Source organism: Geotrypetes seraphini, chromosome 3 (genome assembly GCF_902459505.1).
Source record: "Geotrypetes seraphini chromosome 3, aGeoSer1.1, whole genome shotgun sequence".
Lineage (NCBI taxonomy): Eukaryota > Metazoa > Chordata > Amphibia > Gymnophiona > Dermophiidae > Geotrypetes > Geotrypetes seraphini.
This window is the reverse complement of record NC_047086.1, coordinates 8,051,510-8,073,159: the sequence shown is the minus strand read 5'-3', so window position 1 is coordinate 8,073,159 and position 21,650 is coordinate 8,051,510. Positions and strand designations below refer to the sequence as shown.

General features: G+C 43.2%; 1 protein-coding gene across 2 annotated transcripts in view; it reads left to right on the top strand.

The window, feature by feature from the left end:
- The window catches only part of LOC117357639, a 269,485-nt gene that overhangs the window by 211,562 nt on the left and 36,273 nt on the right, over window positions 1-21,650 (top strand). For both annotated transcript variants that reach the window (XM_033938503.1, XM_033938504.1), the window contains exons 42-43: window positions 2,196-2,327; window positions 3,464-3,616. In XM_033938503.1, the coding sequence (XP_033794394.1) occupies window positions 2,196-2,327; window positions 3,464-3,616 (285 nt within the window). The remainder of the gene's footprint in view (window positions 1-2,195; window positions 2,328-3,463; window positions 3,617-21,650) is intronic.

Here is a 21,650-nt window from a genome sequence, read left to right as displayed (position 1 = left end):
GTCGATTTTCTGTTCCGGGCTGGGGGACCAGCAGAGTCAATGGTCATGACCAGGGGGTTGCTCTGGCCAGGGCCAGGGACGCCACTGGGTAAATGTGGGAATATTGTTCTAAAAACAGACTTTTACCAGGAGATTGTACAGGCGTTCCCAGGGTGAGGATAGCTTGGAGAAGGCAAGAGGGCATCCGCTCAAACTCAGGGGCGGGAAATTTCATGGCGACATCAGGAAGTATTTCTTCACAGAAAGAGTGGTTGACCATTGGAATAAGCTTCCGGTGCAGGTGATCAAGGCCAGCAGCGTGCTGGACTTTAAGCATAAATGGGATGCCTATGTGGGATGCCTATGAGGGTCGATCTGAAGAATTGGTCACTAGGTATAGACTTAAGAGGATGGGTTAGTAGTGTGGGCAGACTTGATGGGCTATAGCCCTTTCCTGCCGTCATCTTTCTATGTTTCTATGTTTCTCTGTCTGTGGTTTAAAACTTTGCCTTGAATGAAAGTGTCCACACGAAACAAAGCACACATTTGTATGGGGCAAATAATCGCAGCTTAGATGATTTTGGCAACAGGTCCAATGTTATAAATGCTGGGCTTTCTGGATTGGATAGTCAGGCTTGGGTTTGACAGAGGACTGGGGATTGGGGGGGGTTGGGGGGGGGTATGGAGGGGTTGTAAACTGCATTTATTCTGAGCTCGCCATGTTGTTTGGCGCTTTCTTGTTACTTATTTCTGGCCAGTTTCATTTCTTTCTCAATGTTGGGGATCATAGGGGGGATTGTGGGGTTGTGAGTCTGGGGGTACCGTGTTGTGAGCTTGCTCTCTGTATTTCCCTTTTTGGCAATAAATGCTGGGGCTTAGACCTGAAATTCAGGATAGTCCCCAAAGCTAGGGTTACCAGACATTTGGGGAAACCCGGACGGACTTTCCAAAACCCAGCATTTGTCTGACCATGTCTGGAGGGCTTCTGAGTATGTGCAGATGATGTCACACCCATCCGTGCATGCTCCAGGCCCTCCAGGCGCAGCTGGAGCTCATCCGGAAGAGAAGAGGAGGCTTTGTGGGGGCGGGGCTGGAAGTGGACTGGGTGGGGCTTGAGGCAGAGCTGGGCAGGGGTGGGGTCGTGTCCAGGGTTTCCCGGAAAACATACGGTAACCCTATCCAAACCCCAGTAGTAAGTTGTGTCTCTATCAGATTTCAGGAAGCTTGAGCTGGGGGGGGGGAAAAAAAGAGGACCCAGGCCCCGCTCTATTCTGTCCCTGCCCTGCCCAGCCCACACACAGCCTCATCTCCTCCTCTTCCCAGAGCTCAGGGCTGCATCTGGAAGGCCTCTGAGCATGCGCAAACGTGTTGCAATAATGTCATATGCTCATGTATGTGATGTCAACATGTCACATCCGCACATGCTTGGAGGCCCTCCAGACTCGGCTCCAAGCTCTGGCACAGTCGGGGCCATCTTAAACCTGGACAAAGTGCTGGGTTTTCACAAACTATCTGAACACCCAGACACTCCTCTAAAAGAGCAGCTGCCCAGGTAAATCCAGACATCTGGTAGCCATATTTGGTAGGGTTGCCTTTTGGAAAATCAAGACCCTCCTAGCCCCGCCTCCAGGCCCACCTAGTTCCTCCCATCCCTACCCTAATCCCACCCCAAGCCCACCCTAGACCTGCCCCCCCCCGCCCCCCCGCGGCCTAGCTTTTGTCAGGCAGGGAGGAAGTGCGCGGATTTCCTCTCTGCCTAACACAGCATTTCAAAACCTGGACAAATTGCCAGTTTTTGAAAAGCCATCCAGACCTCTGGACATGTCCTCAATAGAAGGCCATGGCTGGGGAAATCCAGACATCTGGTAACCCTACTATTTGGGGCCTCTTGTCCTGTGGGAAAATGCCCTGGTTGCACTCTTCTAATACTGACCCACCCAGCTCTCCCCCCCCCCCCCGCCCCCACCCAGTTAAAGCGTAACCACAGATCCTTTGTCATTTCTTGTGGCCTCATTGCTGCTGTAGCCTCTACCCAGAAGAGCTTCCTACGCGTCCATCACCTTTTCACAAAAAAACTACTTGCTGACATTGCCCCTTGGAGCCATGTATTCTACCCCCTTGTTCTAGATCTTTCTTTTTCAAGTATTTGGACCGTCCCTTTTTCTCTCTTCTGTCATCCATGTCTCTCTGAGTAACTCATCCCTTCTGGCTGGCAGGAGGAATTGCAGGCTGTGCAGAAGGAGAATGTCCACCTGGAAGAGCTGCTGTGTAAGATGAAAGCTCTGGGCCGCTGGAAGGAGACCATCAAAGAGGGCCAGCTCCGAGCCCAGCTGAGAAACACAGAGGAGGTCAGCACATTCTTTTACCACCCATTGGGGTAGAAATACGGTCAGGCTGCAAGAGAGGCGGTTCTCCCCTGCCTAGATGAGCAAGGATTCCTACCTTGAAACCAGAAAACCATTAGCCTCTCCCTGTTTGCTGCACCCTTACCTTCCCTTTGAAAATCACCCTCTGGGATCGCCTTAACTTTACTTTTTGGTGGGCAAATTTATGTTTAAGTTATAGATATAAAAAGATGAATGCGGATATGCTGGGTCATACTAAGAGATTCAAGTTAATTTGGGGCCCATTGACATCTTTTATGGATTCATTACAGTTGTTTTTTCCTTTATTTCTGTTGGTATAATACACACACACCCAGGGGGAGGGAGGGCGGGAGGGGGGTATTTCTTTTCTATTCCCTTATGAAAATGTTGGTTGGGTGGGGGTTTTTAATGTTGTATAGATTCTGATTGATTATAAGTACATGTGTGATTACTATTATTTGTATAGATATTGTATTGCATTTTTGTTAGCTTTAGAAACTCAATAAAGATTAAAAAAAGAAAGAAAATCACCCTCCGGTATGTTCAGTTAGCCTGTGAACTTTGTGTCTGTTATTTGCCCAGGCTACATTTAACTGGTCAATAACATGTGCGTTTTTGAAAATGCAACTTACCTACTATTCCTTAATTGTGCCTAAAACAACTAGGCTGTTGCCTAGGGCAGCAGCTGAGAGTCCTACTAAGTCCAAGAACCACCAAAGTGTATTTGTACATACAGCAAGGGTGGTCAGCTTTCAAACAATCCACTTACCCAGACTTTCTGGACTTCACCCTCATTTGAAGTTTAGGTCAGCATGTCAGCGGGCTAATTTAACGCTCATGACAAGTGGGAGTGTGTGGCACAGGGGTTTGAGCTTCAACCTCAACACTCGCTGATCCTTGTGACCCTGGGCAAGTCACTTAATCCCCCCATTGCCCCAGGTACACTAGATAGAGATTGAGCCCACTGGGTCAGATAGGGAAATATAATAAAGGACTTTGATATTCCGATGTTTGAAAATTAACCTCTAAAGACTCCACCTCAAGTGGACTCGGTACTGCTCCGACAGGCCATTAGACGATCCAAGACATTTCTGGCTTTTGTTGTTTGGCATCAACAGGAGGCTATTAGGAGCAAGAAGGCGAGTCTGAAGGTGAAGATGCTGGCCGAACGGGAGACTTTTCTGCTGCAGGAGCAGCTAAAGGTTGTGAGGGCAACGCTAGCAAAATCTCAGGCTGAGAGCAGAAGGATCCAGAAACAGCTGGAACAGCAGGTAGAGTGGGATATCTGGAATCTGCTTTGGCACAGCAAGTGTGAGTTTGGGAGTGCAAATATATTGTTGAACTGGTCCCTCGTGGTAACCTTCTTCTCGCTCTTCACTGTAAGTAGTTATCATACTGCTGGCCATGAAGAGATTAAGGTATGCTGATCCTGTGCGATGGGGGTTACCAACAGACCTAGGCCAAGCCAAAGAAGCTCCTTCATATACATGGAGGTGTAGTCTGACTTCCCTATGAAACAAATACAGCGGGGATGTTTCAGGAAATTTCAAGATGTGTGGGAGCCATTAACAAAGTATTGTACTGATTAGATGACATTGGTTCCCTTAAATTTACAAGTTCAGTTGTGAGGGGGGGAGGGGTAATTTTATTATTACATATTGTACATTATTACATATTGTATTTGATTATATGATAGGAAAGGGTGGGAAGGGTAGGAGATAAGAGCATATTATTTGTACCATTGATGCTTATTAAGTGATATATTTATTGTTAATTTGTTTGGAAAAATTGTCACACTTATTGTAAGTCTGAAAATGAATAAAGAATTAAAAAAAAATAAAAAAGATGGCTGCTGCTGTATATGCATGTAAGAAAGGCAGGATTCACATGTACAAATTCTCTATGACAGGGGTCCTCAAATCCAGGCCTCGAGGTCCACAACTCAACCCAGTTTTCTGGATTTCCACAATGAACATGTAGGAGATCTATTTGCATTCTGGAGCCTGAGGGCTAATCTTGATGGACGACCTTAACAGGAGGCGGGATGACCCATGTTGGTTGCCCACCAAGACCTTTTGGTTAAGGGTCTTCCGAAAGGTTCAGGTGCACTAATTAGGGAAGTTAATAAGCAAGGAGAGGAGGTGGGGGGGGGTAGCGGGAAGGTTAGACGGGATTAGCTACACTTATAGTTTATTTGATACACCACATTTCTTAACAATTGTAGTCAAATCAAGGCAATTAATAAAATTAAAACCAATGGGTACAAGATTTTAAAAAAAGCCAGACAGGGGAAAGACCCAATACTGTAAACAAACTGGGACAAAAGTATATTCAGGGAAGAGATGAGTTACGATATTTATTAACTAAAGCTAGAGGAAGGGGGCGGGGTCTTCAGTGAAGGATTTAAATGGCCGCCCCTGGATCCCAGGTCTCTTCCTGTTCCTCAGAGGTGGGAAGTGAGCTTAGAGAATTGGAATTGGGGCTCTGCAAGAGGTTTGGGCCATGGAGGTCCCTGCCTACCCTTAGGCTCTAGCTGCCAGGGATCTAGTCCTGTTTGTACAGAGCTACTTTGTCAAGGCTATGGCCTAGTTTCTGGTGATGTTGTTAATAAAGAATTGTGTAAAGGGTTCGGTCGTAACAGGGCCATTCCAGACCCCAGTGTTATCACTGCTTCCATTGCCTGCAAATAGATCGCCTACATAGTCATTGCGGAAATCTGGGAAACTAGGGTTAGTAAAATCTGGACCCCCATAGACCTACCCCCCAGCCTCGCCCCCTGCTGATTTTGACAAAGTGCCGGGTTTTGAAAAACCATCCGGACCCCAAGACATGGAGGACATATGTCCAGGGAAATTTGGACGTCTGGTAACCCTATGGGAAACCAGGCTAGGCTGTGGACCTCGGGAACTGGATTTGAGACCCCCTGCTCTATAGTTTCAATCTAGAATGCTTCTGTCAAACATGAAAGGCCTGAATGCAACATGGGGGTAGGTTTGGGAGAAGCATTTCAGCAGGGTTGCCCATAGGTTATAAAGTAAACACCTTCTGCTGCAATCAAACGGCATCATTTGACCCACTTTCTCCTTTGCCCCTGCCTAATCATCTTGAAATTTTCTGGCAGGAACCATTCCCACCTACCCATCTCCACTATCTCCACTTTCGGGCTCTACCTTAGGACAGACATGGGGATCCGTAACATGGGTTGTTGCTGCTCTTTGAGATTCTGCCACATACTTGTGACCTAGATTGGCCACTGTTGGAAGCAGGAGACTGGGATACTGGGTTAGATGGACCTTCAGTCTGTCCCAGTAGGACAACTTTATGTTCGTATGATACACCACTCTTGAAAAGTAACGTCCAAGCTGTTGTAACAATCAACGTGACATACATTATAGTCGGTGATACTAAGTCTCAGTTCTGCCTCATAGTAAGAGAACAGGATTGTCCAACCTCGGCCCTCGCCAGGTTGGGTTTTCAGGATTTCCCTAATGACTAATAGTAGTGAAACATCTATCAGCTGAACGTTTGTGATTATCAGTATGGTTATTATTGGATAATTTCACCTTTGAATGCTAAAAGAAGAACTTTGACAGATTGGTGGATTATCCTTTGGAGTTCAAGATGGACAATTATATCATTGTGCTTGAAGTTTTTATGGTCACTAGAAGGGTTTTGTAGTATGAATGAGAGTGAATGAGTGGGAGTATTGTTTTGGATTATTATATTGAGTGATAAAGTGAAATTGAAATTGTGTTAATAGCTTTTTCTATCTTTAATAGCATAGATAATGAATATGTATGAGATCTATTTGCATACAGTGGAAGCAGTGCATGCAAATAGATCTTATGCAAATTCATTGGGGAAATCCTGAAAACCAGACTGGATTGCGGCCCTTGAGGACTGTAATAGAAGGAAACTGTGAACGCTATCCAAGATCCACATGGGCAGTATGCTAACAAGTACATGCCTATGTAATAATATTCAAACTATTTCCTTGTGCAATACTTGTGTGTTCTGCCTCCAGTAGAGTGTTCAGGCTTTCTATCCATTCTTCACATCGTAAATCTAAATCAGGGGCATCAAAGTCGGTCCTCAAGGGCCGCAATCCAGATGGGTTTTCAGGATTTCCCCAATGAATATGCATGAGATCTATTGCATGCACTGCTTTCATTGTATGCTAATAGATCTCATGCATATTCATTGGGGAAATGCTGAAAATCCAGCTGGATTGTGGCCCTCAAGGACCGACTTTGACACCTGTGATCTAAATAATGTATGTAATACTGCTCTCAGGATTTTCAGTGCTACTACTATCATTTCTAGAGCGCTAAAAAGTATTTGCAGCATTGTATGTTAAACATTCAGTAGACGATCCCTTCTCAGAAGAGCTTACAATCTAATTTGGACAGACAAACAGGACATCTCAGGGTTGGGGAGTTTCTGGTAGGAGGAATTGGTGCAATGGGTAAAGGTATCTGACAGCAGTGAGGGAGGGGGTTAAGAGTTGAAAGCAGCTTCCAAAAAAATGGGCTTTTAGCTTGAATTTAAATACTGCTAGAGAAGGAGCCCAACATAATGACTCGGGCAGTCTGTTCCAGGCATATGGAGTGGCAAGATAGAAGGGACAGAGTCTGGAGTTAGCGGTGGAGGAGAAGGGTATAGATAAGAGGGACTTACCAAATGAACGGAGTTCACGGGGGGGGGGGGAACGAAGGGGGAGATAAGTGAGGAGAGATATTGGGGGGGCTACAGTGAATGCACTTGTAAGTCAGTGAAAGGAGTTTGAACTGTATTCGAAAATGGATGGGGAGCCAACGAAATGACTTGGAGATGGATAATGTGAGTGTGGTACTTGCAGAATATGAGTTGTGCAGATTGAAGGGGTGAGAGACGGTTGAGTGGAAGACCTGAGAGAAGTACGGTAAATTGCAGTAGTCTAAGTGACAGGTGTGAGAGTGTGGATAAGAATTTTTGTAATGTGCTTGGTTAGAGCGGTTTGTTGGATCTGAGCAGAGAAGGAGAAAGAGGAGTCAAAGATCACCCCGAGGTTGTGAGCTGACAAGACAGGGAAGAGGAAAGTGTTATCCATAGAAACAGAGAACGATGGGAGGGGGGAAGTGAATTTAGGTGGAAAGATAGGGAGTTTGGTTTGAGCTGCTGCGGTAATGTGGGAGCAGTGCATTCTGGGTGTTGTAGTCCCGCATATGACTGTTGTCACTTTTGTTGTCTCATGCAAAGGCCTCCTTTGAGCCCTTTGTCATTTTCAGATCACCTTTACGCCCTGTGCTCTGATGGGTCTCCCTTGGTGTCCTCCTCTGTGGCCTGTTGATCCCGTTGCTCTCCCTGACCATGCAAGGCAGAATCTTGTCTCAGGATCACGTGCTCCCTTTCTATCTTCACTTTTTACCTATTGCGCAAACTCTGTATCCTCCTTCTTAACCTTCTTCAAATCATCTACCACATTGCTCCACCTCAGCAATTAAAACTTCTCTTCGGAACTCCATTGCGCTCTAATCATGGAGCAGCAAGCTTCTGATTTTTTTTTTTTTTAAATCTTTATTCATTTTCAAACTTACAATAAGTGTGACAGTAAGTTAAAACATTTTAACATTAAATATATCACTTAATATTCAGCAATAATACAAATCATCTAACCTTATCTTCCTCCCTTCCCACCCTTTCTTAACAAATATTTTTATATGATATCCTAAAAATTATCCCCCCCTGAATATTGAACTTATAAATTTAAGGGGAAAAAAATGGCATCTATTCATTACAATATTTTGTTAACGGCTTCCACACATCTTGAAATTTCCTTAAATACCCCTGCTGTGTAGCTATTACTCTTTCCATTTTATGTATATGACACAATGAGTTCCACCAAAAATTATAATTCAGTCTACTCCAGTTCTTCCAGTTACACAAGTAATTTGTTGTATGGCAACCCCTGTCATTATAAGCAAAAGCTTAATATTGTTCAAAGATATCTGACTCTTTGCCTTCATTGGCATGCCAAATAATATAGTATCAATGCCAAACAATATAGTCAATGCCACCGGGTTTTCTAATAAACAATTAATTTGGCCCCAAATTGATTTCCAAAAAGCCATAATAAATGGGCAATGGAATAATAAATAGTCTAAAGTCCCTGCTTCAAGATGACAATGCCAACATCTATTAGACTTAGAGCTATCCAACTTTTGTAACCGAACTGGGGTCCATAATGCTCTATGCAACAAAAAAAAAAAACAAGTTTGTCTCATAGATGCAGACACTGTGCATCTCATCCTCCAAGTCCAAATTCGTGGCCATTTGATGCTTAATCTCAATGCTCCAAATATCCCTCAGACCAGTCTTTGGTTTCTTCTTAATAAATCCAGCTATCAATTTATACCACTGGGCGGCCTGGTGTCCCAGGAAGTCCACCTAAAAGCATAAGAACTCCAAACTATATTGATTAAGATTTTTCCACTCAGGGAACCCCACCTGAATGGCCTGCTTCAGTTGCATCCATCTAAAACTTTGTGATTTATTGAGGCCATATTTATATTGTAACTGTGAAAAATCAGGCAGCTTACCATTAGAAATAACATCTTCTAATACACATATTCCTGCAATCATCCAATACTTCCAGATGACTTTAAATCCGCCAATTTGAATCTTAGAGTTTAGCCATATAATTTGATTTGTGAATTGGAATAGGTGTTAAATTACTTTCATATCTTAATGTTTTCCATGTATCTACTAATATTCTATTTTCTTTATACAACCTAGGCATTTTGATACTGAGAACATAGCATAATCGCAGAGGGAACATGAGGCGCCATTCCAACCATAACCAATCTGGGATATTCTCAATGAGCTCTGGGAGGACCCAATACATACCCTGGCGCATAATATAGGATTGATGATACCTATAAAAATTGGGAAAATTTACCCCTCCCTCTGCAATCGGCTTTTGTAGAGATACTAAAGCAACTCTAGGAGTTTTACCCAGCCAAACAAATTTTGTAAGAACACTATTTAATTTTTTATAAAAGGACCCTTGAAAAAAACCGGCAACATACCCATTTGATAACAAACCAAAGGCAAAATCATCACTTTAATAGTTTGTACTCTTCCCCACCAGGAAAAATGTAAAGGATTCCATTGCTCACATATTTCTGTTACCTTCTGTAATAAAAATTTTTCATTCACTTTCATTGTATCTTCCAGCGTATTTTTTTATCCAAATACCTAAATATTTTATTCCATCGTCCTGCCATAAAAAGGGGAATTAATCAAACAGATCTTTTGTACAATGTACATTGAGTGGAAGAACTTCTGATTTACTCCAATATATCTTGTACTCTGAAAATTTTCCAAATTTCTCTATCAATTCTAGTAAGCTTGGAATGGTTGTTTCCGGATTTCTCAAATGAAGTAGTATATTGTCTGCATAAGCAGAAACCTTATATTCCCGATCTGAATAAGGAATATCTGTATCTCCTTCGTTTGCTGAATAGCTAACAACAAGGGTTCTAATACAATATCAAAAAGCAAAGGAGATAAGGGACAATCTTGTCTAACCCCCCTCTGCAGACTAAAACGCTCTGAGAATTATTATTAATATACACTCTAGCAACAGGGGAGCTATACAATGTTTGAATCATATGTAAAAATCCTGAACTAGAAACATAGAAACATAGAAAAAAAGCAGCAGAAAAGGGCTATAGCCCACCAAGTCTGCCCATTTCAAGTATCCCCTCCCCTGAATTTACTCCCTTAAAGATCCCACGTGAGTATCCCATTTTCTCTTAAAATCCGTCACGCTGCTGGCCTTTATCACCTGGAGTGGGAGTCTGTTCCAATGATCCACTACTCTTTCGGTGAAGAAGTACTTCCTGGAGTCGCCATGAAACTTCCCTCCCCTGATTTTCAGCGGATGCCCTCTGGTGGTCAAGGGTCCCATGAGCCAGAAGATATCATCTTCTGACTCGATGTGTCCCGTGATGTACTTATATGTTTCAATCATATCTCCCCGTTCTCTTCTTTCCTCAAGTGAGTACAGCCGCAATTTTTTTAATCTTTCTTCATACGTGAGATCCTTGAGCCCCAAGACCATCCTGGTGGCCGTTCGCTGAACCGACTCGATCCTCAGCACGTCCTTTCGGTAGTGTGGTCTCCAAAACTGAACACAGTACTCCAAGTGAGGCCTCACCATGGCTCTGTACAACGGCATCATAACTTCAGGTCTCCTGCTGACGAAACCTCTGCGGATACACCCCGTCATTTGTCTTGCCCTGGAGGAAGCCTTCTCCACTTGATTGGCAACCTTCATGTCCTCACTAATGATCACCCCTAGGTCGCGTTCCGCCGTGGTCCTAACCAAGGTCTCACCATTTAGTACATAAGTTCTACGCGGGTTTCTCTTACCCAGATGCATTATCTTGCATTTTTTAGCATTGAAGCCTAGCTGCCAAGTAGTTGACCATTGTTCCAGCAACAGTAGGTCGTGTGTCATGTTATCTGGTAATAAGCTTTTGCCTACTATGTTGCAAAGTTTGGCGTCGTCGGCGAACAGTGATACCCTTCCTCTAAGTCCTTGCGTCATATCTCTTATGAATAAGTTAAATAGAATCGGGCCCAGGACCGAGCCCTGCGGCACTCCACTGATCACGTCCGATGCTTCGGATGGGGTACCATTCACCACCACCTTCTGAAGTCTACCGCTCAGCCAAATCCCCAACCCATGTAGTTAGAGTGTCTCCTAATCCTATCGATTTCAGCTTGTTCAGTAATCTTCGATGAGGGACGCTATCAAATGCTTTACTGAAGTCCAAATATACCACGTCCAGTGACTCTCCGGCGTTCAGTTGTCTAGTAACCCAGTCAAAAAAGATAATCAGATTAGATTGGCAGGATCTGCCCTGGGTGAACCCGTGTTGGTGTGGATCACGCAGTTTTTCTTCGTCTAGGATTGTGTCAAGATTCTGTTTGATCAGTGTTTCCATGAGTTTACACACTAAAGACGTGAGACTCACTGGTCTGTAGTTTGCTGTCTCTGTCCTGCAGCCCTTTTTGTGGAGTGGGATTATGTTGGCGGTTTTCCAGTCCAAGGGGACCCTTCCTGTGCTTAGGGAAAGATTGAAAAGAACAGATAATGGTTCTGCCAGGACTTCCCTTAACTCCCTGAGCATTCTGGGGTGTAGGTTATCCGGTCCCATGGCTTTGTTTACCTTGAGTCTTGATAGTTCGTCATAGACGCTACTGAGCGTAAATTCAAAATCTTGAAACGGGTCTTTCTGGTTATCTCCCATCTGCAGCTGTGGACCAGCTCCCGGCGCTTCGCGGGTGAACACTGAACAGAAGTATTTGTTTAGTAGTTCTGCCTTCTCAGAATCTGATTCCGCAAAGTTACCGTCCGATTGCTTCAGGCGTACTATCCCATCCTGTCACTAATATAGCTGAAGAAAGATTTATCCCCTTTCTTAATTTTCCATGCTAGCTCTTCCTCCATTCGGAGTTTGGCTTTTCTGACTGCTGTATTGACAGCTTTAGATCTGTCTAGATAGTCCTCTTTCGCCCCATCTCTGCCTAAATGTTTGTAGGTGATAAATGCGTCTTTTTTCTGTTTAACTAGGTCTGAAATTTCTTTACTGAACCATTGGGGTCTTTTGTTTCTCCTGCGTTTACTTACTCTCTTTATGTATCGGTCTTTTGCTTCGTGTAGGATGGACTTCAGAGACGACCACATATCCTCCACATTGTCAGATATTGCTTGTTTATGTAGCTCCTGATGGACAAAATCTCCCATGCGGTTGAAGTCTGTGCCTCTAAAGTTGAGAACCCTTGTTGCTGTGTTTGTCTTAGGGAAACCTTTCTTGAGGTTGAGCCATACCATATTATGGTCGCTGGAGGCCAGTGTGTCTCCTACTGAGACTTCCGTGACGCTATCTCCGTTGGTGAGAACTAGGTCTAGTAACGCCTGGTCCCTGGTGGGCTCCAATACCAATTGCTTGAGACGTGCACCCTTTATGGAGGTTAATATTCTTTTGCTGCTACCCGTAGTCGCGGAGAGTGTGTTCCAATCTGCATCTGGCATGTTGAAGTCTCCTAGCATTACTGTGTCCCCGCGCAGTGTGATGTTCTCTATGTCCTCGATTAATTCCATGTCTTTGTCCTCCTGTTGCCTGGGAGGTCTATATATCACCCCAAGGTATAGGCATTTTTCATTCCCTCTGGCCAGGTTCACCCAGAGGGATTCCCCGGCGTATCTAACATCTGTGATTCTGGTGGTTTTGATGCTTTCCTTAGTGTATAGCGCTACTCCTCCTCCCAATTTACCCTCTCGGTCGCAACGAAGTAGGTTGTACCCTGGTATAACCATATCCCACCCATGCGATTCCGTGAACCAGGTTTCAGATATCGCTATCACGTCAAGATCGGCGTTTGTTATCTCAGTCTCTAATGCTAGAATTTTATTGCCCAAGCTGTGTGCATTAACATACATAGCCCTCAATATCTGTGAAGAGATTCCTTTACGAGCTAGTGTGGCTCCTAAATTATCAGTGATATTTCTTCCTGAATTATTGTGGGTCAAGCTCTACAGGAGAGATGGACTGCACCTGAGCACGGCGGGAACTAGACTTCTAGCAAGGAGGAATAGAACAGGCTTTAAACTAAGAAGAAGGGGAAAGCCGACAGTCGACCAAGCGTCGATGATTCGGAAAAAGGTATCTCGTGAAGATACTAAGGTGTAAAAAGGCTGGGATGAAACAAGGGACAAATTACAGGAGTCGACTAACAAAGGAGAGGAGATTAGAAAGATCGTAGCCAAAGAGAAGAATATAAAGACCGAAGCACAGGGAAAGGAAATGAAGGCAACAAAATTCCAGGAGCTAAATTGCATATATACTAATGCAAGGAGCCTAAGAAACAAAATGGGAGAATTAGAAGCCATGGCCATTGCAGAGAACATAGACATCAATGGAATCTCTGAAATATGGTGGAATGAAGAAAGCAGATGGGATACAGCACTGCCGGGGTACAAACTCTATCGCCAAGACAGATTAGGAAAGAAAGGCGGTGGAATAGCACTATACATAAAAGAAAGCATACAATCGACAAGAATGGACACAGCAGAGACGGCCAACAAGCTAGAATCACTATGGGTTAAAATACCAGGAAGGAAAGGGCCTGAAATAAAGATAGGTCTATACTATCGTCCACCCGGACAAACCGGAGATATCGATGAAGAAATGGAAGCCGAGATGAAGCAAGAATGCAAAAGCGGTAACACAGTTATTATGGGAAACTTCAACTACCCTGGGATAGACTGGAGTCTTGGAAGCTCAAGATGCGCTAGGGAGGCAGACTTTCTGGAAGCTGTACAAGATTGCTTCATGGAACAGCTTGTTAGAGAACCGACAAGAGGAAATGCCACTCTGGATCTAATCCTAAATGGGCTAAGGGGACCTGCAAAGGAAGTGGAAGTAGTGGGACCGTTGGGAAACAGCGATCATAATATGATCAAGTTCAAGGTCGAAGTAGGAATACTGAAAGGAAAGAGAACCATAGCGACAACTTTTAACTTCAGGAAGGGAAACTACGACGCAATGAGAGGAATGGTAAAGAAGAAACTTAGGAGCACTTCCAAAAAATGGCAGATGGTAGAACATGCCTGGACTTTTTCAAGGACACGGTGAGCGAGGCGCAAAATCTGTATATACCCAGATTCAGAAAAGGGTGCAACAAGAGTCGAACAAAAGACCCGGCGTGGATAACTAAAATAGTAAAGGATGCGAAAGGCAATAAGAAAAATTCATTCAGAAAATGGAAAAAGGACAAAACTGAGGGGAACTGGAATGACACAGGAAGTATCAAAAAGAATGTCACCGTGTGGTTCGAAAAGCCAAAAGAGAGTATGAAGAGAGGCTAGCCAGGGAAGCACGAAATTTCAAGCCGTTCTTTAGATATATTAAAGGGAAACAGCCGGCTAGGGAGGAGGTGGGACCGCTGGACAACGGAGACCGGAAGGGAGCAGTGAAGGAAGAGAAAGAGGTCACAGAAAGACTTAACATGTTCTTTTTGTCTGTATTTACAAGCGAAGACACAACCAACATACTGGAACTTGAACAAATCTTCAATGGAAATCAAGCACAAAAGTTAACATCTATGGAAGTGAGCCTTGATGATGTGCGCAGGCAGATAGAAAAACTAAAAACTGACAAATCGCCGGGTCCAGATGGAATCCATCCAAGGGTTCTGAAGGAACTAAAGGAGGAAATAGCGGAACTACTGCAGCAAATTTGCAACCTATCTCTGAAAACAGGTGTGATTCCGGAGGATTGGAAGATAGCCAACGTTACGCCCATCTTTAAAAAGGGATCAAGAGGTGACCCGGGAAACTACAGACCGGTGAGTCTGACCTCAGTTCCAGGGAAAATGGCGGAAGCACTGATAAAAGAAAACATCGATGAACATTTTGAAAGAAACAAACTTCTGATAACCAGCCAACATGGTTTCTGCAGGGGGAGATCGTGCCTGACTAACTTATTGCACTTCTTCGAAGGAATTAACAAACAGATGGACAGAGGAGACCCTATAGACATCATATACCTAGATTTCCAGAAAGCCTTTGACAAGGTGCCTCATGAACGTCTACTCCGGAAACTGAGGAACCATGGCGTGGACGGAGACGTGCATAGATGGATCAGAAACTGGTTAGAAGGTAGGAAACAGAGGGTAGGGGTGAAGGGCCACTACTCAGACTGGAGAAAGGTCACAAGTGGTGTTCCGCAGGGCTCGGTGCTCGGGCCGCTGCTCTTTAACATATTCATAAATGATCTAGAAACAGGGACGAAGTGTGAGATAATAAAATTTGCAGACGACACCAAACTATTTAGTGGAGCTCGAACAAAGGAGGACTGCAAAGAATTGCAAAGAGACCTGGACAAACTAGGGAAATGGGCAGAGAGATGGCAGATGAAATTCAATGTTGAGAAGTGTAAAGTATTGCATGTGGGAAGCAAAAACCCGAGGTATAATATACGATGGGAGGGATGTTATTGACTGAGAGTACCCAAGAAAGGGACTTGGGGGTGATGGTGGACATGACAATGAAGCCGACGGCACAGTGCGCAGCTGCCGCTAAGAGAGCGAATAGAATGCTAGGTATAATCAAGAAGGGTATTACAACCAGAACGAAAGAAGTTATCCTGCCGCTGTATCGGGCAATGGTGTGTCCACATCTTGAGTACTGCGTCCAGTATTGGTCACCGTACCTTAAGAAGGATATGGCGTTACTCGAGAGAGTTCAGAGGAGAGCGACACGACTGATTAAGGGGATGGAAAGCCTTTCATACGCTGAGAGATTGGAAAAATTGGGACTCTTTTCCCTGGAAAAGAGAAGATTAAGAGGAGATATGATAGAGACTTACAAGATCATGAAGGACATAGAAAGAGTAGAGAGGGACAGATTCTTCAAACTTTCAGAAAATAAAAAAACAAGAGGGCATTCGGAAAAGTTGAGAGGGGACAAATTCAAAACAAATGCTAGGAAGTTCTTCTTTACACAGCGTGTGGTGGACACCTGGAATGCAATTCCAGAGGACATTATAGGGCAGAGTACGGTACTGGGGTTTAAGAAAGGATTGGACAAATTCCTGCTGGAAAAGGGGATAGAGGGGTATAGATAGAAATTTACTGCACAGGTCCTGGACCTGTTGGGCCGCCACGTGAGCGGACTGCTGGGCGCGATGGACCTCAGGTCTGACCCAGCGGAGGCATTTCTTATGTTCTTATGATCTCTTATGGTTGCCTTGAAAGCATCCCATAAAGTTTCCATGGACATATCTTCCATATTATTAAATTGGAAATAATTATTTATTTTTGACTGAACTTCCTCAATAAAAGTTGGCTCCTCAAACAGTGCATTATCAAATCTCCATACAGATCTACTATTATCTTGATCAACTATTTTAAATTCAATCCACACACCCCTATGATCAGACAAAATAATTGGATCTATGGAGGCTTGTGTTACCTGTTGAACAAATTGATTTGAAACAAATATATAATCTATTCTTGAAAAATATTTGTGAACATGGGAACAAAAAGAAAATTCCTGATCATCAAAATGAAGTATTCGCCATATATCTTTTAAATCACAATTCTGTACCAGATTATCTAATCCTAATGACTTCATAAGTTTACTAGGTTTTTTATCCAATAAAGGATCCATTACAGCGTTAAAATCCCCTGTCACAACTAAATTAGAAGCAGCCAGTGGTAGTATCAATTGTTGTAGAGATTTTAAAAATTCCAATTGATTCAAATTAGGTGTATATATATTAAAAAGCGCCAGCGTAATATTTCCCAGGCTCATATCCACATGTAACCATCTCCCTAAAGGATCAGCAGCAATCAACTTAAACATTGCAGTGCATTTTTTTATTCACCAAAATTTCAACAAGACTTCTTTCCCACAGCAGGGGCAAAAAAACAATGTTTTACCCAACCCCCTTCTAGTTTCTTGGACTCTAAAGCTGACAGATGTGTCTCCTGGACATAATATATATCTACATTTTGTTGTTTTAAAAATAAAAGTGTTTTCTTCATTTTAACTGGATGGTTGAGGCCATTAACATTTAGTGAAAATAGTTTATACTCCATTATGAAATTTTCTTTTAAGACGCATGAACTTCATCAAATACTGTAAATTATTATAATTTTTCTGTTCATACATCCTTTCCCCCAATTTAATATTTGGAATATAATATCTGACGCTCCCAACCCATCCCTTCTCAAATTTTCCCCTTCCCCCAATCCATTGAATATTATACTGCTAATATCCCAAAAACCCTTCCCTATTTCCTCCCACAACCTACCCTCCTTATTTCATGATAACTTGAAGACATAATTTCAGACTGGTAAGCATAACCCTACCCCAAGCACCTTACTTTAATACTTCCTCTACCCTATTATAATTAATCAACCCATGTTAATTAAAAAGATTTATAAATAGAGAATAGATATATAATCCTATTCAAGAAGTAAAACCCTTTAATATCCCCTTTAATATGAAAAATTGTCAATCAAACCTATAATCCGAACATATTACATTAATATCTGCATGAATTCTTTTCCAAAAAACAAATGAATAATTAAATGTTACAGTATTTTCACAAAATCAATCTAATTTTCTTAAATACATAAGAATTCCCTTTATAATTTCCCCTTGAGATTATTAAGTTAAATTTTGAGATATATGTGCATTTCAATATTCCTAGCCATTAAAAACCAATTGAAATAAGAATTCACCTTAATTCATTTATAAAATAATTAATTTTTAAAGTAGCTAAATTGAATATTTCATATACCTAAAAATCTATTACTCCCTTTTCATGAAATAGAATTTATCATCTCTATAACAGTAAATATTTCATAAATATCATAAATATATTAGTTTTATCCATTTATATAGGAAGAATAAATATATATTGAAGTATGTTAACCTCCTAAAATAAATAATTAAATTATATAAATAAATTAATTCAATTGATAAAGCCTCTCACACTAATGGAATGATGGACAATAAGGCATCAAGTGCTCCACGCACCCTCGATCAGAGACACTAATAATTAGATTTATACTCCATATTTTGTTTCTATAACATCATAGTTGTACACAGCACTTCTTAACATTCAGAGTGATTTGCAATTCTATGTCAGTGACAAACATACCCATCTCCTGGGTGCGCACTCGTATAACATATTTCCAACATCAAGCAGCTTCCAAGGGTAAAATATCTTGTTGCACCTATCTCAGATGTGTTAGCATATAAGATAGGTACTGGTGCTGGTAGGGCTGGGATTGGAACCTGTGATAGAGAAGCTCTTGATTCTGATCTTAGGGGCAGAGGTTTCTATTTAGGTGCTGCCTATTAGAGAATGACACGGTGACGGTTTACCCGCGGCCACCGCATTTAAGCCGCGGGTCACCGCCGAAAACGGGGAAGAAAACTAGCAGTCGCTGCGGTGACGGGGACAAGGCCATTCACCGACCGCGGAAACGGTGAACAGGTTTGTCCCCGCGGGCCAATGTACCCCCTTCTAGGAACCGCTATTTACCTGTGTTTCACCGTGCTCCTCATTTGTCAGATCAACCCTTCCTGCCAATCGCAGCAGAAGGGTACCCAACCCCTCCTGCCGGTCCTCCCAATGGCCTCCCCTAAGATCGCCGGCAGGAGGGTACCCAACCCCTCCTGCTGGACCCCCCCCCCCAACGAACCCTCCCACCCCGGAACCCCCTTAGTCTTACTTTCCAAGTTGGACCGGACAGCTCCTCGCTCGTCTGGCCAGCAGGCCTGCCTCCGTCCAAATGAGGCGGGCCCGCCCCTCCCCTCCCCTGCCTAACCCACAGGATCCTAGGGCCTGATTGGCCCAAGCACCTAAGGCCCCTCCTATAGCGGGAGTGGCTTTAGGTGCCTAGACCAATCAGGCCCTAGGATCCTGTGGGTTGGGCAGGGTAGGGGCGGGCCCGCCTCATTTGGACGGAGGCAAGCCTGCTGGCCATACGTGTGAGGAGCCGTCCGGTCCAACTTGGAAAGTAAGACTAAGGGGGTTCCGGGGTGGGAGGGTTCGTTGGGGGGGGGTCCAGCAGGAGGGGTTGGGTAACCTCCTGCCGGCGATCTTAGGGGAGGCCATTGGGAGGACCGGCAGGAGGGGTTGGGTACCCTTCTGCTGCGATTGTCGGGAGGGCCGTTGGGGGGGGTCTACAGGAGGGGTTGGGTGCCCTCCTGCCGTGATCGCTGGGGGGAGGGGAGACTTGTAGCCGTAGCCGCGGTCACTATGCTAATCACGGCAGGGAGATCTTTGCCGCGATTAGGTACAGCGGCCGCGTCTAATTACCATATAGGCTAACATTGTAAGCATTTAAAGTACATGTCGTGTTTGTTTTTGCATTGCTAGCCCCAGGGGTGGTGGAAGATTAGTGATTGAAAAACTGTATGAAAAATAACTATTTTAAATTTAGTGATCAAAATGTGTCAGTTTTGAGAATTTATATTAATTAATTTTTTCTCTGCGTGTTTTGTTTTTGTATAGTTATTAACTAATATTTAACTAAGTTTTAAAGTTTTAAAGAATGTTTCCTTTATACGTAAATAAAGAAAAGTGAATGGGATTGCAGTGGCGGTGACGGGGCGGTGAATGGGGTGGCAGTGGCGGTGACGGGGCGGTGAAGAGGATGGTGAGACGAGGACGGGGCGGTGACGGGGATGGTGAGACGGGGACGGGGCGGTGACAGGGACCAATTTTTTCACCGTGTCATTCTCTACTGCCTATGAGACTATACCACTGTAAAACTAGGAGTGTGCAATCATTTTCAGAGAAATGGTAAAATACAACAAGAAGGTGGTTTTTTGGGGTTGGTTTGTTTTTTTTAATCATAAATGAACAAAACGACTGATAAGGCATACTTAACTTTATCTCATTCGTGCCATTCAATTTTGACAATAAACCAGCTGAGGGTGGGGTGAGGGGACGAGTGAGGCATAAATGGCAGAGCCTCTTTGGGAAGTGGAGAAAGCTGTTAACTTTTTGTTAAACCGCTAAACATGTCTTTGGGCTGGATACACTAAAAATGATCGTTATGATTGTGTGGGTGCGCAGCAATCCCTCACTCTTTACAATCTTCTGCCTCCATCTGACTGTCTGGTGGTGGATTTGTGCGTCGTACTGCGGATTTTTCAGTGGATTGTTGCTTCCATCCTGCTGATAAATGCTTCTTGATTACACAGTCTCGGACCTTATCATTCATGTTGAAGCAAGGTATGCTCCGGGCCTTTAATCTTCTTTGACCGTCGCAACCCCTGTTTGTCTGTGTTTGGTTGGCATGCTGCTTCGTTTCACAGTGGTATAAGAGGTGATGTTAGTGAGTGACTAGGGCGGAGATTTGAGATCGCTGCTTTTCCTGGACGCAGGCCGTAGCTGGGTGGGGACTGGTTTAATGATCTGTTTGCCTGACCTGGAACCGTGCTATTTATCTAGGCTGTAAGGATATTGCACTCATTGGGCAGAGAACGAGTGTGCTCCAGCAGCCATTTACCAGCAGCCCCATCTCTACCTAGTCTTTGGCATGTTTGCGTCGGAGGTAGGAGGCAGGGGGGTGGAATAAAGTGCACCGTCATTTCTCACTGTCACTGGAGAATGAAAGGCATATCTTCAGATGATGCTGACCTCCACAGCCCCGCCCCTAAGTTAAGGAATCTTGTCGCCTTCCTCAAATCATAGTCAACTAAGCTTTTTCCAAAATTCATGTCCTGCCATCAAAATCAGCAGGCAAAAGAGTTCCAACCAAGCTTCATCCTCAATCTCCCTGGCTCCATATCGGAAGGAAGATTTTTCAAGGCCTCTTCTGTTTCTCCTCCCCTCCCCCCTTCATCATCTGCTTCTTCTGACGTCAGGTGACTATTTCAATATATTAATATATCAGCTGATTTTCCTTCTCAAGTGTAGAACCTTCTTCTGTTTTAAATGATGCCAATTCCAATAGTTCCATTACAGTTAAAAATCAGTTGATATCAAATAAAGCCAGTAACAAAAATATTAAGTTATGTCTGTATTTCTCAAAACTTTTCCAGATCAAGGTAAATGAAAAGTAAAAAAAAAAAACCCCAAAACATATTTTCCATCAATATAATAATCTTTAGTTCATAGGTGTTTCTTGAGATGACAGAAACTCTACACATTTTTCTGGATCTTCAAATTGATGAAATTTTTCTTTATATGTAACTCTCATCAATGCTGGATAATATAACCCATATTTAGCTCCAAATTCCTTTAATGGTTGTCTTAATTGTAAAAATTGCTTTCTCAGCTGAACAGTCTCTTTGGCAAAATCTGGAACAAAGAATAACTTGGAATCTTTATATGTCAAATTTTTTGTTTCTTTTGCAACTTTTAAAATCTCTAATACATGTTGAAATCTCAGTAATCTTACTATTACTGGCCTGGGTTTTTCTTGATTTTGAGATTTTCTCCCTGGGATCCTGTATGCTCTCTCTATTTCAACTGGCATTTTCAATTTGATAGGAAGTATTTTCGGTAATGTTTATTCTAAAAAGGACATCATATTTCTTCCTTCTGCCCCTTCCTTTAATCCAAGGATCCTTAAATTCAGTTTTCTTGATCTGTTCTCAAGATCTATCATTTTTTTACCCATTTCTTTTAGGATCTTATGATCATTTTTATGTTCATTTGCACATGTTCAATCTTTTCTATTCTATTTTCAATCTTATCCATTCTGTTGTTTACCAAATCC